Source organism: Artemia franciscana, chromosome 11 (genome assembly GCF_032884065.1).
Source record: "Artemia franciscana chromosome 11, ASM3288406v1, whole genome shotgun sequence".
Lineage (NCBI taxonomy): Eukaryota > Metazoa > Arthropoda > Branchiopoda > Anostraca > Artemiidae > Artemia > Artemia franciscana.
In genome coordinates this window covers 25,520,874-25,536,068 of record NC_088873.1, presented here as the reverse complement: position 1 = coordinate 25,536,068, position 15,195 = coordinate 25,520,874, and the positions used below count along the sequence as shown (strand labels likewise).

General features: G+C 35.9%; 2 protein-coding genes across 4 annotated transcripts in view; both read left to right on the top strand.

Moving 5' to 3' along the window:
* The window catches only part of LOC136033014 (coatomer subunit delta-like), a 50,736-nt gene extending 45,498 nt beyond the window's left edge, over positions 1-5,238 (top strand). For all 3 annotated transcript variants that reach the window (XM_065713554.1, XM_065713555.1, XM_065713553.1), the window contains exon 7: positions 900-5,238. In XM_065713554.1, coding sequence (XP_065569626.1) covers positions 900-1,159 — 260 coding nt within the window. In that variant the 3' untranslated portion in view covers positions 1,160-5,238. The remainder of the gene's footprint in view (positions 1-899) is intronic.
* Positions 5,239-10,092: 4,854 nt separating this feature from the next.
* LOC136033012 (titin homolog) lies at positions 10,093-14,991 on the top strand. The gene has a single exon (XM_065713551.1). The coding sequence runs from the start codon at positions 10,109-10,111 to the stop codon at positions 14,198-14,200; it is 4,092 nt and encodes a 1,363-aa protein (XP_065569623.1). The 5' UTR covers positions 10,093-10,108; the 3' UTR covers positions 14,201-14,991.
* Positions 14,992-15,195: the final 204 nt, after the last annotated feature.

Sequence of the window (15,195 nt, the reverse complement as noted above, 5' to 3'; positions counted from 1 at the left end):
CTTATCCTTAACCTTTTTCCTGATCTCATCCTCAATCCCACCTCGCAGGCTACTTAATTCACTCTATTCTGGTGTAATCGAAGCAGACAGATCAGGGAATCCGTCTATATCATCCACACATAATTTGACCGCCATCGGTACATTTTTCGTGCCATCCCCAAAGGCATCGATATGTTTTTCCGCATAAGGCCAAATATTTCTGTTGTCACGACCTTAATTTCATAAGTGCCGTAACAATGAAATTCAGAGGTATAATTACCAACCCTAATAGGTATCACTCTCATTATTTTGCAATGTTGCTCCTTACTTTCATTATAAAAACTTGCTTAATTGTTGAATTTCTGATCGTTTTTTCAAGTCATTCTCAGACTTAAACAAGGTATGATGTGGGCTACCTGCCCCATCCCCGTTTCCGCTGCTGTTTTAGTCATCTTTGAAACTAATTTGGACATTGTATTGGTAAAGTTGCTGCATTAACGATTGAGAAAAAGTTTTCCATGGCTGTCATGTCAGTGTTTTCATCTTCATAAATTGATTTTTTCCATTTACTGAATTTAGATAATAGCTGATAAAATACCGACCTTTCGATTTAACCAATTCGATTTTGGTACAGGCTCATCGACAATGCTACCTCTATCCCCGCTCATGCGCAGCTCCTCAAAATTAGCAGCATACATGTACGTGAGGTCTGGGTAGTGAGACAGTAAAAATTGAAAAAATTTGACGTAGAGTTTTTTTTTGTATTTTGTTTCTCTATTTTTTTAGGACGATAATCATCATGACCATGTTCAGTGATATTCAGAAACTGTTGTAATTTTATATGAAGTGAGATAATGTATTTGTTTTGATGGACTACTCAGAGAAATGTTTACTGAAAATGTTTCTTTTTCTTTTTTCAGAATGTGAGGGAGAATATACGATCGGTCACTCATCCCTTCAATGGGATATACCAGTTATCAATTCCAATGAGGACACTGGTTTATTGGGGTTCAGTGCCTCAGGAATTCCTGGCGACTTTTTTCCAATCAAAGTCTCGTTTTCTGCCGCACAATCCTTCGCGAATCTTCGAGTTTTAGATGTTGTCGATATGGAAACTAATGAATCAGTGAAGTTTACGGCTGAGTCGCTACTTTCTACAAAACAGTATGAAATTGTATAGATGTGAATGGGAACACTGGAGATAGGTGTCATAAATAGTTGCTTTTTTCCAATTTTTGAAGTACTTTATATCTTAAAAGTGGATAGGTCATGTAATGTAGTCAGCCGCCTTACTCTACATATTGGCATTTCAAATCAAAGCATATTATAAATAAATAACTAGAAACTGCTGTTACAAGTTACGTGGAAAATCATGGTACATGCTGAATTGAAGCAAATAGATAAGAGGTTTCTACCATTTTTCTACCAAAAAAGGGGTTTTTTACCATTCGATGTTGCAAGTTCCATGGCGCCAGATTATATAGTATATCCAAGTATAAGCTGCAAAAAGTGTATATAATGCATTTAATTTTGACTGCTAACATCTGTTGCGTTTGGTAAAAGTATTCAAGGCTAAATATTTTTCGTTAATAGAACAAAGAAATCAGCTGAGACTGCTTGAGGGTTTGGTAGACTCCTTCCCGCTAATAAAATTATTTAACAGCGTACAATTTGTCATTTAACATTCAGATAATTCTCTTTTTGTGGTTTGTATATTTTCTGTCCGAAAAGAAATAAAGAATAAGTTTAGACATTGATGCCTGCCATGAGATAAACGTGTCATGAAAGTTGGATTGATCTATGGGATTTAGGGATTTATGGGATTGTTTAAAAATCTGAAATAGTTAATGTTGAGATACAATTTTGTTCGAATTAGCTTTACAAATAAGCATAGGGTGAAAAGAGTCCAAATTTTAAGAAGTTAATTAAAATATTCTTTTTAGGGGGTGTGATGACTAGAATGAACAGTTTTTATATTTTCTGAAGGTCGACAATCTTGGTGAACATAAGATATATTGCAAAATGTAGGTAGGACTAAATGTAATACACCATTTAGGTCCTTGGTTTTTTTTTCTTTTTTTTACGCGAAAATATAACCTTTCGTAGAAAAAATTGAATTTGATTACTAATCTTATCAGTAAAGTTTGGTTTTAAGAAAATAGAATTTTCGCTTAACCTAGTCTTGGTATGTCTATTCGCGCATTCCACATTGATGTCGTTTTATTTGGCAGTTTAGCCATCGAATGATAGAGTTTGTAACTGATAGGATTCACGTCCATTTATAAGTTCTGTCTGTAGCTCAGTTCGTCTGTTTCCTTTATTTGACGTGTCTTTTTAATGATAATGAAGGTATGACAAGGGAAGCAAAGTTCTGTGAGTAGACTGGGACTGAAGGAAAAAACATGCTACAAACAAAAGAAGAACGGCGCACCAGTATGATTTTCACTAGCCTCGCACCCAGCTCCAAAAATAAGAAAGGGGATCACCCACAGATCCTTAGACTTGATCATTAACTCATAAACATACTGCAGTGCTGTTGCACATCTCAACTTTTTTGTCAAAACCATCAAACTAATGTTCATCTTTGGAAAGCCCTACTTTTTTTTTTTTTTTTGTCCGATCCCAAATCGGACTTTTTCTGGTCTAAACGATCTAAATGAGTAGACTAGAAATTTAATTAACAATAAAAACAGTACATCAGAAAATCGCAAAACAAATATCACCTGTAAAAATTCTAAAAAGCTCAAGGAAAATACGGTAAGGTACAACTCCCGATTTTAGCAAAATTGTTAGGATAATGCCATAGAACAGCTTTCTAGGACAACTGACTTTAAAAAAATGAAGACTGGAATGAAGAAATTTATTGCTCAACAATGAGCTTAATTGTTATTAAGTGTTCGACGATCTGTTCAATGTATTTTTTTACCATCTAGTAATTTAGCCGTTTGGAGAATAACTTACGGTGCATGGCATGTGGAAATTGTTTTTATAATGACATCTTGTAGCTCCTTGAAATATTTGACTTTTATGGAGAAAGTTTCCTATAACTTGTTATGAATTAAGGGGGTACTGTGTGTAACTAACTAACCTAAAAAGTAGAATATAATGATTATTAAGAATTATTTTAAATGCTATTTTACGATTATCTTTTGTTGCTGTTACAGCTTTAATGCTAGAAAGAGTTATAAAGCTATTTTCAAAACTTCCATCGATTTAGTAAGAAAAATTAGGTATATGTGGGATTGAGGCTTCTTTTTTACCTAAGTAGGATTTAAATAACGATGAACATATATTTCTAAATTAAAGAAAGAACAAAATAATCATTGTACTAATTGAATTTTTGAAATATACATTTACTTGGTCGTGGCTAGAATTGTATTTGCATGAACTCTTTTGTAGTAGCCGTGGTTTTTACTCAAATCAATGAGTATGTATCAATTTCAGAAAATTTTATGGTTTTTTTTACAACTTGATGTAACTTGATGTATCCTAAAATACCTCGTGAATAGCATTCTAGATGGTTAGCTGGGAATAAAAGGTAGTTTCGTAGTGCCTGGAGATCAGTTTATCCACTTTGATGACATCTGTTAATGCTAAGAAAAAACAACAACAAAATTTAACAAGTTAGAGTGTTTTTAAATCTGTATCCGCTCCATAACCACTGGTTCCCACTGCTGCGTCAATCTCGACACGATTTTTTTCTGGCGGAACAGACATACGACAGAATCGGATGGAGGTTCGCAAAGAAACGCAGTCTTTAGCATCATTGTGACAAACTCTAGAAGAATCCTAACAGCCAAAATTGGTTCTACTGAAGAATCCTAACAGGATTCTTTTTTTTTTTGAATTAGAACAAAGCATGCGATTTGTAGTAAGAGTTGAAATTATTCAACACATCCGACATTGCAGCAAAACGGACGGTTTTGCCTCGTTTGTCTCACGGTTTTGCGTCGTTTGTCGGATGTCACAGGATTTTTCGCGAAATCGCAGCAGTGGGAACCAGAGGTAAGAAGTAAAGTCAACTCAAGATGTCAGGAATGATGCCACTAGCCTGTGTTCTGTGAAGCCGCTTTTTCGCAACGTCCTTTGTCTGACTAAGTATAAAATTTTTGACCAGCTCCTTCATTTCTGAATTGACATCGCTGTCTTATATTTGGTGAGTTTTGTCCTAATAAATTGGTAAAGACACAAATCCGCTATGTATATTTAGGGAATTTTCCCTTGAGGCGACTTCATTCTTCGTTCCCAAAGAAATTCCTCTTAGCTGCTAAGAAAATTTTAATTTGTTGCATCCAAAAGAAAATGTCCATCTTTTTTTTTCATTGTGTTGTCGAAGGGCGGATTTACGAACTGTCCCAAGCCTAGAATAGTAATATCTCTATAAGTATAGTATATACGTCAATAATTTTGTCTTATTTGGCACATAGTACATAAAATTATGTTTCGTGGTCATTTTTTAGCTAGAGATGCTGTTCCATTTAGCATGGTTTTATCTACCCCCTGGAGGTTATATATACCTCTGCAAATGTGACTTGCTAATAAAACCCTCTAGACGAATCTCCCACGTTCCAGCTTATTTTGCGAAAATACTGTACGATATACTTTATTTAAGGTTATGTTTGGTTTTCTATATGCATTTCATTCTTTGCCATACTTTTGACATAATTGAAAAGTGCTGGTATCTTTTATACAAAACTGTCGCATTTGGTTCTTGACTCATTTTGGGTCACAACTATGCAGATAAAAAATGACAAAAGCCCCTGATGTGGGTCTGTCTGCTCACAATTTCCTTCTTGCTCTTTTAATCTTCTCCTTGTGTCTCACCTGACATAAGAATTTTACATAGGCACAGTTAAGATATCCAGGGACTTCACATTCCCCGTTGGTCGTAAAATAATTTAAATTGTATTTTAACTACTTCAGATATTTGTGAGTCTCGGTCTTTTCTTAAAATTAATTTTGTTTCTCTACCATTACTACACTATAGTTAGGATAATACCTTTCCCCCTTCTTCCTTAAATATGTCATTACTAACTGTGCCCATTCTATTATTGTTGGTTGTTTAAGTGCGTGTTACTGTCAAAATCTTATGCCGCTTTTTTCTTTGCCTTTTTTAAATATTTGCAAAAATTTCTATCTATTATTTTGGGGCTTGGAAATTTTCTGTCATCCCTTTATTCTCTAGTTTTAGAGATTGTTATTTTTTCAGTATGATTGTTTTAATGTTTGGAAGATATAAATAAATTTGTTAATGAATCATGTTGTTTTAGATTAGTAAGAATTTGAGTGTAGTCTCTGGATTGGATTAACCAATAAGTATAGTAAGTGTATGTCTAGGGTATCAAAGGAAGCTTCCTTAGAAACATCGAACAGTCTGATTTTTTAACAGCATATATAAGCTTGCTTATAAAAACAGTATATACGAAGCTTTTAAGTTGCATTGGATGGTAATAGTGAAAACTGATGTGCCATGGATTTGGCAATATCATCGCTTTAACTTGTGATAGAATTTATCTTTTTAGTTTGATGCTGATATTTTTATGCTTCTATACACTTTAAAAATATGTTAAAGTTTTTTAGTAGAATTTTGAAAATTTTTGAAATGGGAGGGGGGGGAATTCAAAAACATTCCCATGACATAATTTATTTCACCTGGAAATTTTGGACTTAAAACATAAATATAGCTACACATTAATCAAGCAAGGACTTCAACGATTCACATGTTAAAGTTACTACTGCCAAAATTATTTTGTTTTATTTTACTATGACCAGAGACTATCAGAATAAGTCGCATTAGAACATCCCATCCCGAAGGAAAATTTTGTTGCATTGTAAATGTATGTAACCATAGACAACATTTCATAGAAATAAAAAAAAATTCAAATAATTAGAATTGCACCCATAGAATATTTAACCAAGGGAAGATAATATCCATAAAAAAAACTTCAACCAGAACAGGCACCATTTAAGATTCGTAACAAAAACGAAAACTTTTTTGCAATTATGTAGGAATATGATTATTACTTTTATGTGCCATTATTTTCTCTTTCAGTGTAAATACGATTGCTATTTTTATACTATTACTCTTTCAATTGATGTCGTTCACTGTACCCCTCCCTCCTCTTTCGGGGGGTAGTGTTCATTACACCACAGCTTATTGTTGAAAGTATTTTTCTTAGAACACCCACCTTAATCAAATTGGATCTCTCCGCATACTGCTGCTTCATAACCTTTTATTGTTGATGGCGCAAGGTTTTGACTAGTTTCTAGATGCATAATGAATTCCGCTACTTTCCTGAATATTGACTTTGGGCTGATTAATCTTCCTTTCACTGCACCAACCCACGTGCACTTGCCACTTTCCATTATACAGTTCGATGGTAGATCATCACTGGGGCCAGGCAATTGCATGGGCTGATTCCTTAGAAAAGTCTTTGTTTTCGATTCCACGCACAATGTCTTCCATTTTAAGTGACCAAAAAGACTGGATGGTAACTAGGCCCCCACCTACGCTTTTTTTTCTCAAATTTATCCAGTCAAAATTTTGAGATAGCTATTTTGTTCAACATAGTCGAAAGACCGAATAACTATGCCTTTAGAGATAACATGACCCCCATAGCCCCCGGAGAAGGGTCTTTAAGTTGTAAAATGTGCCCATTGTTTGCGAATAGTATTTGTTATTGGGAAGTATGCATACATTTCTCGGTTGGGGAAGACGAATTTTCCGCTGGGGCAATTTTTCGGGAGAAGAAATTTCTATAAGGAAGGAATTTTCCAAAGGGTGAATTTTTCAGGGTAAATGTTGCATTGGGGAATTTCGCAAAATTACTGTACAAAATTTTTCTTATATATATTAATTTCTCTTTGCCGACGAAATTTTTAATCTTCATTAGGATTGAAGTGTCTTGAGGATATATCCGTGAGGAGGAGGTCTTTTTCCATGGACATGGAGCCAGATTTCCTGACATTATTTAAAAAACGATCAGAAATTATATTAAAAAAAAATTTTCAACTGAAAGTAAGGAGTAACATTAAAATTTAAAACGGACAGAAGATTTTACGTATATAAGAGGGGCTGCCCCTCTTCAGCACCTCGCTCTTTTCGCTACAGTTTGAATGTCGTCCCAATTCTTTAAGAACGACTTCTGAAAGACAAGGTTTGTTTAATTAGGTCAATAAGAAGCTTTTTAAAAAACTTTAGCGTAAAGCGCGAGGTGTTGAGAAGGGGGCGACCCCTTGCATATACGTAATGATTTCTCTTCGTTTTAAGTTTTAATGTTGCTCCTTTCTTTCAGCTAAATAAAACCGTGTTTTTCTATATAATTCACTAAATAAAAAGGAAGGTTTTTAAGGACAGTAATACAAAATAATGAATTTCTTAGTTTGTTGAATAGCTTAAAATTTCATGTTTGGTTTTATATTCATCCAAAATTCTCCTTTAATTCCCAGTTTTAACACTACTTTTAAAGAAATTAGACTGAACCCTATGGGCGCGAAACTCAATCCTATTCGGTTGAAATTTCCGTTGCACGAAAAGTATGTTTTGCTAACACATGTGAAACTTATGATTAGACTTACTTGCTTAGAACATCCCACGCCGTTCGGCGTATAAGGAGGCAACGATGACCTCTCCAATGAACATTCCTAGCGAATAATATAGAGCTGAATATTGCCGATCGTTGGCAATATTCGGTAAAAAAAAAGGGGGGAAAACTAAGTTTTTGTTATACTATTCACTGTCAAGCTACAACCGCAAGCAAAGAAGAATTCATAAAAAGAGCAAAAATGCACCAAAAGTTACAACTGAAATATTAATGATGTCTTTGACCATCAATCTGCCACTATAGACGACAACTGATGAAATAGAAGTGTATATGCAGTTTGTCTTACTCCTTTAGTAAACCTCCTGGTAACTTCAGTTTTAGAAATTCTGTGGGGATGATTGTGTAGCACCTTCAGTTGGGAGATAAACAATACCTTCCACTGTCTGTAATCCAACCATCAGATCATATTAAAGATTCTGGGAGATCAGTTTAAAGGAATCTTCATACCCTTTTCAGCAGGGGGTCGACAAGCGAAGTTAAGCCTACAGACAGCATTTGCAGAAGACTTCCACATCATTTGAGGCAGGGAGAAAGAAAAGTAAACGAATAAAAGATGTCTGGGACTAGTATTTGTGCTAAAAACTCCATCAATTGCACGTAATTTATATTAAATTGAAATTACGTTATTCAACTATGTAACTTAGTTCTTACAGCTTCTATTAGGACATTTCAGTGTACACAGACAATTGAGTGTATTTTAAAATCCAACTTTCACCTTAAAAAAATTTGAAAACATTAGGTCCTGATGACCTAAACACCTGCTTGCTATGATTAAATTACAAGTTTTACATCATTTGTGAAGAAGGTGCTAAGGGCCCAAACGGTGTGTTGAACATTAACTTTTTGAAAACTATTGTATATTATTTTTCTATCCTACTGAAAATTCTTGTATGTTTCAGAGTACAAGATTGTACATAGAACATATGTTTTACCATATAAGAGGGAAAAGAGTTTTTACCTCTTATATGCAGTAGCAACTAAAACACATATAATTAAAACTGCGATACTTAAATCTAAAATCAAACCAAGTTATATAGCCTGTATATTAAAATCAATCCTTTCATTTGCATCAAAATTGCTTTTTAAGCACTTAAACCTTGCTTGTTACATGTTTGATGGTAACGTACTAATATTGCTTTTTGAATTAAAAACAAAAAGGAGTACGTACCATACTTATTTCACAAAGTGAAAGATTTCTTCCAAAGTAGGTATTAGCTATTATTATTCACAAATGTTATCAGCCAGAAATAACATTATTAATAGATATAAAGCTGTGTCGTTGAAAAATGAAAAAAAGACAACAGACATCAATTAAAAATAAAAATTTTATGTAAAGTGATTAACAAACTTACACCTTAAAACAGACTCTGTTTTAAATCATAGAATATATTCTACTTATTAAAATATTTTATATTTATGTTATTAAGTATATTTTGATATAAATGCATTTGATGTAATAATAAAGAAGTTATAAAATAAAACAAAAACAGTTATAAAATGTAACATAAACAGTGAAGCAATAAGTTCCTAAATATTTCGCCTGTTTTTTATCTGCTACTACAGTCTTTTCAGCAGCTAAAGGCAGTTTATGTATCTAATCGGATTTCACTCAGCTTATTCTAGATTTACAAGGTCGTTACGCAAATCAATAGGGATATTAAATCGTCTACATATGCCTGGCTTTACCTGGATTGCTATTTTAAGAAATTTTACATGCTATTCATGACTAAGTTACACATGTATGGCAAACCTACATCCTTATCCCCTGAGGACATCCGATCTGAAAAGTTTTTGATTTCCTGATCCTTTTAGCTGTACGACTACTATTCACTTGCTGAGCATATGGGAATTTCTTTTCTGTACAAATTTGTCTAGTCATACTTCCTCTATGGCCAGTTCTATGGATTCAAAGGTGGAGCTAATAAACGTTACTTATATGTCAAGAAATAGGTCAAAGGCGTATTATTTGTATCCTACGACCTGCTGTACGCTTAAGATGAACAAAGGCAACATCCTACCCTTAGGATACTCCTCCATTTCCGATCTGTGTAAATCTTGAGTCTTTATAAATATAATTCTTGCTGTTTTAAATATAAACCTTACTTTTTGTTTTTTAACCTTTCTCCCTTTCTCCCAATGACTGACTGAGTTATATATGGTTATTCAAAAGACCAACCGTATCTCATGTCATATCTAAAATAATACGTGGAAGACACATTACTTCTTCACTAAACTGAGGCTACTACGTTTAGTCTACTAAGGTAGTTTACCTGGGATTACTCTGGGTTGCTCTTCATCGAGTAATCCGAGATTCAGAAGCGCTTTTACCTCATATAAAGCAAGGGAAACTAGCCATTATTGACACAAAACCGATTTAATGCGTCCACCTCAGAAATGTTTGACATAATTGGCAATATGGATGCAGAAGTAGCTTTCTAGAATGACGAATGACGTCATTTTTGGAGTAAATGTAACGCAATCCCTCATTTCATGTTAGTAGTTGAAAAAAGTTAATCAACACGACAATGATTGCTAAAAGTCTTTTCACTTTTACTTCTGTTGGGTTTGCTGGGATATCAATTTGGTGGGCTCTTAGAAAATACAGAAAATTCAGTACAGATCAAAAAGAAGATGGGAACTCTCCTTCTAACAGCGAAAATGAGCTCAAATCTGTTAATGATGATAATATTTCGACTGCTCTTGCCTCTAAAGACCATGTTCAAATTGAGCAAGATTTCAAACTTGCCATTGTTACTCCAATGCAGTCAGACATTGAAAAAAATCCACAAGCTGTAGAAAGTAGCGATATACACCCGAACCCACCTTACAATTGTGACAATGAATCTTCACTTATTCACACAGCAAAAGTAATCTCCAAATGGCTGGGAGAATCTCCTCTTGCTGATGTTCCCGCAAGCGTGGAGCATCCGTTAGGGCCAGTTGAGCCCGCTCCAGAACAGTCAATTCTTATAGAAGGTGTCAAAGAAGAACTAATGGTGCCAAAAAAGAAATTAAAAGAAAAATTAGTTCAAGACATCGAAACAGAAGAGGTCAGTCCGATGTATGTCACTATAACATCGCCTGTAGCAGAGAAGGAAGAAATTATTGAATTAGCTAAACTATCTTCTAGCCTACTATTAGACTCACAAACTCCGTATAATTCGGCTAAACCTGTCGATACCATCATTGGACCTATGCCTACTATTGTCGTTGAGCCTTTATGGGACGTTGAACCAGATGTAGGAGAAAAGGAAAAATCTAATTTCCTAGAAATGCCAAGTCTTGTAGCTGGTCCCATCATGGAACCGATGGTGCCAGAAAAGCAATTAGAAGAAACACCAGTTCCAGACAATGAAATAGAAGAGCCTAGTCAGGTATCTGTCACCGTTCTATCGCCTGTAGCAGAAAATGAAGAAAATATTAAAGTGGCTAAAAACTCTTCTAGCCCAGTATTACACTCAAAAATTCCGTATAAGCCGGTTACACCCGTTGATCCCATTGTCGGACCTGTACCTACTATTGTCATTGAGTCCCTTCAACACCCTGAAACATCTGTTGCTTCACCGGAGGCATCAAAAACCAAACAACAAATTACTAATGTTGAACCCTGTATAGAAGAAAAGGAAAAATCCAATGTCTTAGAGCAACTAAGTCTGGTAAATGATGTAACAGAAGAAATAATGGTGACAGAAAAGCAATTTGAAGAAAAACCAGTTCCACAGATTGAAATTGGAAATCTCAGTCCGGAATACATTGTTACATTGCCTATTGCAGGAAATGACGAAATTATTGAAGTGGCGGAAGTATCTTGTAGCCCAGTATTAGAACCAGAAATCCTGTCTAATACGGTTATGCCCGTCGATCCCACTGTTGTACCTCTTCCTACTATTGTCGTTGAGCCCCCTCCTGTCCCTGAAACATCTGTTGTTACACCAGATATGCCAACTACCAAACTACAAAGTGCTAACGTTGAACCAGATTTAGAAGAAAAGAAAAAATCTAATTTCCTAGAAGAGCCAAGTCTTGTAACTGGTCCCATAAAGGAACCAATGGTGCCAGAAAAGCAATTAGAGGAAAAATCAGTTCCAGACGTTGAAATAGAAGAGCCCAGTCTGGTGTCTGCCACCGTTTTATCATCTGTTGTGGAAAATGAAGAAATTATTATTAATATGGCTGAAGAATCTTCTAGCCAAGTATTAGACTCAGAATTTCTGTCGGATCCGGTTACCCCTATCGATCACATTGTGTTACCTCTTCCTACTGTTGTCGTTGACCCCACTCCAGTCCCTGAAACATCTGTTGCTGCACCAGAGGTTTCAAATGCCAAAATAAAAAGTACTTACGTTGAAGCAGATGTAGAAGAAAAGAACAAATCCACTAGCCCAGTATTAGACTCAGAAATTCGGTCTAATCCGATTATGCTCGCCAATTCCATTAATGTACCTCTGCCTACTATTGTCGTTGAGCCCCCTCCCTTCCCTGAAACATCTGTTGCTGCACCAGAGGTTTCAGTTACCAAAATTAAAAGTACTGACGTTGAAGCAGATGTAGAAGAAAAGAACAAATCCACTAGCCCAGTATTAGACTCAGAAATTCGGTCTAATCCAATAATGCTCACCGATTCCATTGTTGTACCTCTGCCTACTATTGTCGTTGAGCCCCCTCCCTTCCCTAAAATATCTGTTGCTGCACCAAAGATGTTAATTACCAAGCCACAAAGTACTAATGTTGAACCAGATTCGGAAGAAAAGAAAAAATCTAATTTCCTTGAAGAGCCAAGTCTTGTAACTGGTCCCATAAAGGATCCGATGGTGCCAGAAAAGCAATTAGAAGAAAAACCAGTTCCAGATGTTGAAATAGAAGAGCCCAGTCTGGTGTCTTCCCCTGATCTATCTGCTGTATTGGAAAATGAAGAAATTATTGAAGTGGCTGAAGAATCTTCTAGCCAAGTATTAGACTCAGAATTTCTGTCTGATCCAGTTTTCCCTGTCGATGACATTGTTGCACCTCTTCCTACTATCGTCGTTGAGCCCAGTCCAGTCCCTGAAACATATGTTGCTGCACCAGAGGCGTCAATTACCAAAATAAAAACTACTGACGTTGATGCAGATGTAGAAGAAAAGAAAAAATCCACTAGCCCAGTATTAGATTCAGAAATTCAGTCTAATGCGGTTATGCTCGCCGATTCCATTGCTGCACATCTGCCTACTATCGTTGCCGAGCCCTTTCTATCCCCTAAAACATCTATTGCTTCACCAGAAGTATCAAATCTGGGTGTCACAAAGGACGGGTCTGGAAGCTTGCTGCAAGCAATGTATTCTGGACAAAGAGGTGATGGTAGCAGAAAATTATCATCTGAGTCAAATTTGGAAGCCTGGAATCCACTTTATAGGATATTCACGGAATCAAATAAGGGGGAGGCAATCAGCTTCGGTGGACCAATTCTCAGATTTTTCGAGTCCCTTCCAGCCGTTGAGACCTTTCCGGTGCCTGAAACATCTGTTGCTCCACCAGAGGTATCAAGTTTGGCTAATGTTAGTAAAAAGAATTCTTCTAAATCAAATTTGGACACTTGGGATCTACTTTATAGGATGGTCAAGGAAGAAACAATTTGCTTTGGAGGACCTATGCTTCCATTTTTCGAGTCCGCTCTAAATGTCGAAACCTTTCCAGTGCCTGAAACATCTGTTGCTGTACCAAAGGTATCAAATCCAACACTACAAAGTGCTAACGTTGAACCAGATAAACAAGAAGATAAGTGCCAGATAAACCGGCAGACCTGGTTTGCAGTCCCTGAAACATCTGTTGCTGTACCGGAAGTACCAATTCCAACACCACAAAGTTCTAAGGTTCAACCAGATAAACCAGAAGACATGCACCAGAAGTACTGGCAGAACTTGCTTCCAGTCCCTAAAACATCTGTTGTTGCACCAGAGGTATCACATTTGGCTAATGCTACTAAAATAAATTCGTATAAATCAATTTTGTATCCCAAGAATAAACTTTATAGGATATTCACGGAATCAAATACGGAGAAGGCAATCTGCTTTGGAGGACCGATGCTTCGATTTTTTGAGTCTCTATCAGCTGTCGAGACCTTTCCTGTGACTGAAAAATCTGTTGCTGCACCGAAGGTATCAAATTTGTCTAATGTTAGTAAAAATAAATCTTCTAAATTAATTTTGGATGCCCAGAATCCACTTTATAGGGTGCTCACGGAGTCAAATAAGGCAATTTGCTTCGGAGGATCGACGCTTCGATTTTCTTATTCCCTTTCAGCCGTTGAGACCATTAAAGTGCCTGGAACATCTGTTGCTGCACCAGAGGTATCAAATTCGGCTAATGTTAGTAAACCACAAACTGCTAACATTGAACCAGATAAACAAGAATATAAGTGCCAGATAAACTGGGAGAACTGGTTTTCAGTCCCTGAAACATCTGTTGCTGTACCGGAAGCACCAATTCCAACACCAAAAAGTGCTAATGTTGAACCAGATAAACCACAAGATATGCACCTGATGTACAGGCAGAACTGGCTTCCAGTCCCCGAAACATCTCTTATTGCACCAGGGGTATCACATTTGGCTAATACTACTAAAATAAATTTGTATAAATAAATTTTGTATCCCAAGAATAAACTATATAGGATGTTCACGGAATCAAATATGGAGAAGGCAATCAGCTTTGGAGGACCGATGCTTCATTTTTTAAGTCTCTTCAATCTTAATCAATTTTGGATGCCTGGAATCCACTTTATAGGGTGCTCACGGAGTCAAATAAGGCAATTTGCTTCGGAGGACCGATGCTTCAATTTTTTGATACTCTTCCAGCCGTTGACACCTTTAAAGTGCCTGAAACATATGTTGCTGCACCAGAAGTATCAAATTTGGCCAATAGTAGTAAATAAATCTTCTACATCAATTTTGGATGCCTTGAATCTACTTTATAGGATGGTCATGGAATCAAATACGGAGGAGATAATCTCCTTTGGAGGAACGACGCTTCCATTTTTCAAGTCCCTTCTAACCGTTGAGACCTTTCTAGTACCTTAAACGTATGTTGCTGTACTAGAGGTATCAATTCCAAGACTACAAAGTATTAATATTGAGCCAGATAAACTAACAGAAGTGGTTTGCAGTCCCTAAAACATCTATTGTGCCAGAGGTATCTATTCCAACACCACAAAGTGCTAACAATGACGAATATAAAGACGAATATATAAAGACATATAAAGACGAATATATGCGCCAGATTTCTGACCTGAAGCTTCCATAAGCTTTGGAATAAAAAATTGTCGTTTCTTTTCGTTTCATTTATTCTTTAATAGTAATTTCTGATAGTTTTAATTTGAGTTATTGTATTTTCTGTTTCTTCTAATCTGAAACTTCCATAAGTTTTAAAATAAAATATCGTTAATAAGTTATTCTTTCAGAGGGGTTGGAGTTTGGACTTACTGTGAACTATTTTAAAAACTCTCATATAAAACCTCATACATCCTCAAGACATAATTTATAACACTTGCCCAAGGGCTCTCGGGGGTTGTATTGACCCTGGATTTTTTGTTATCTGCTTTTTGAACTTATTTTAACAAAATGGCTTTCTAAAAAACTCA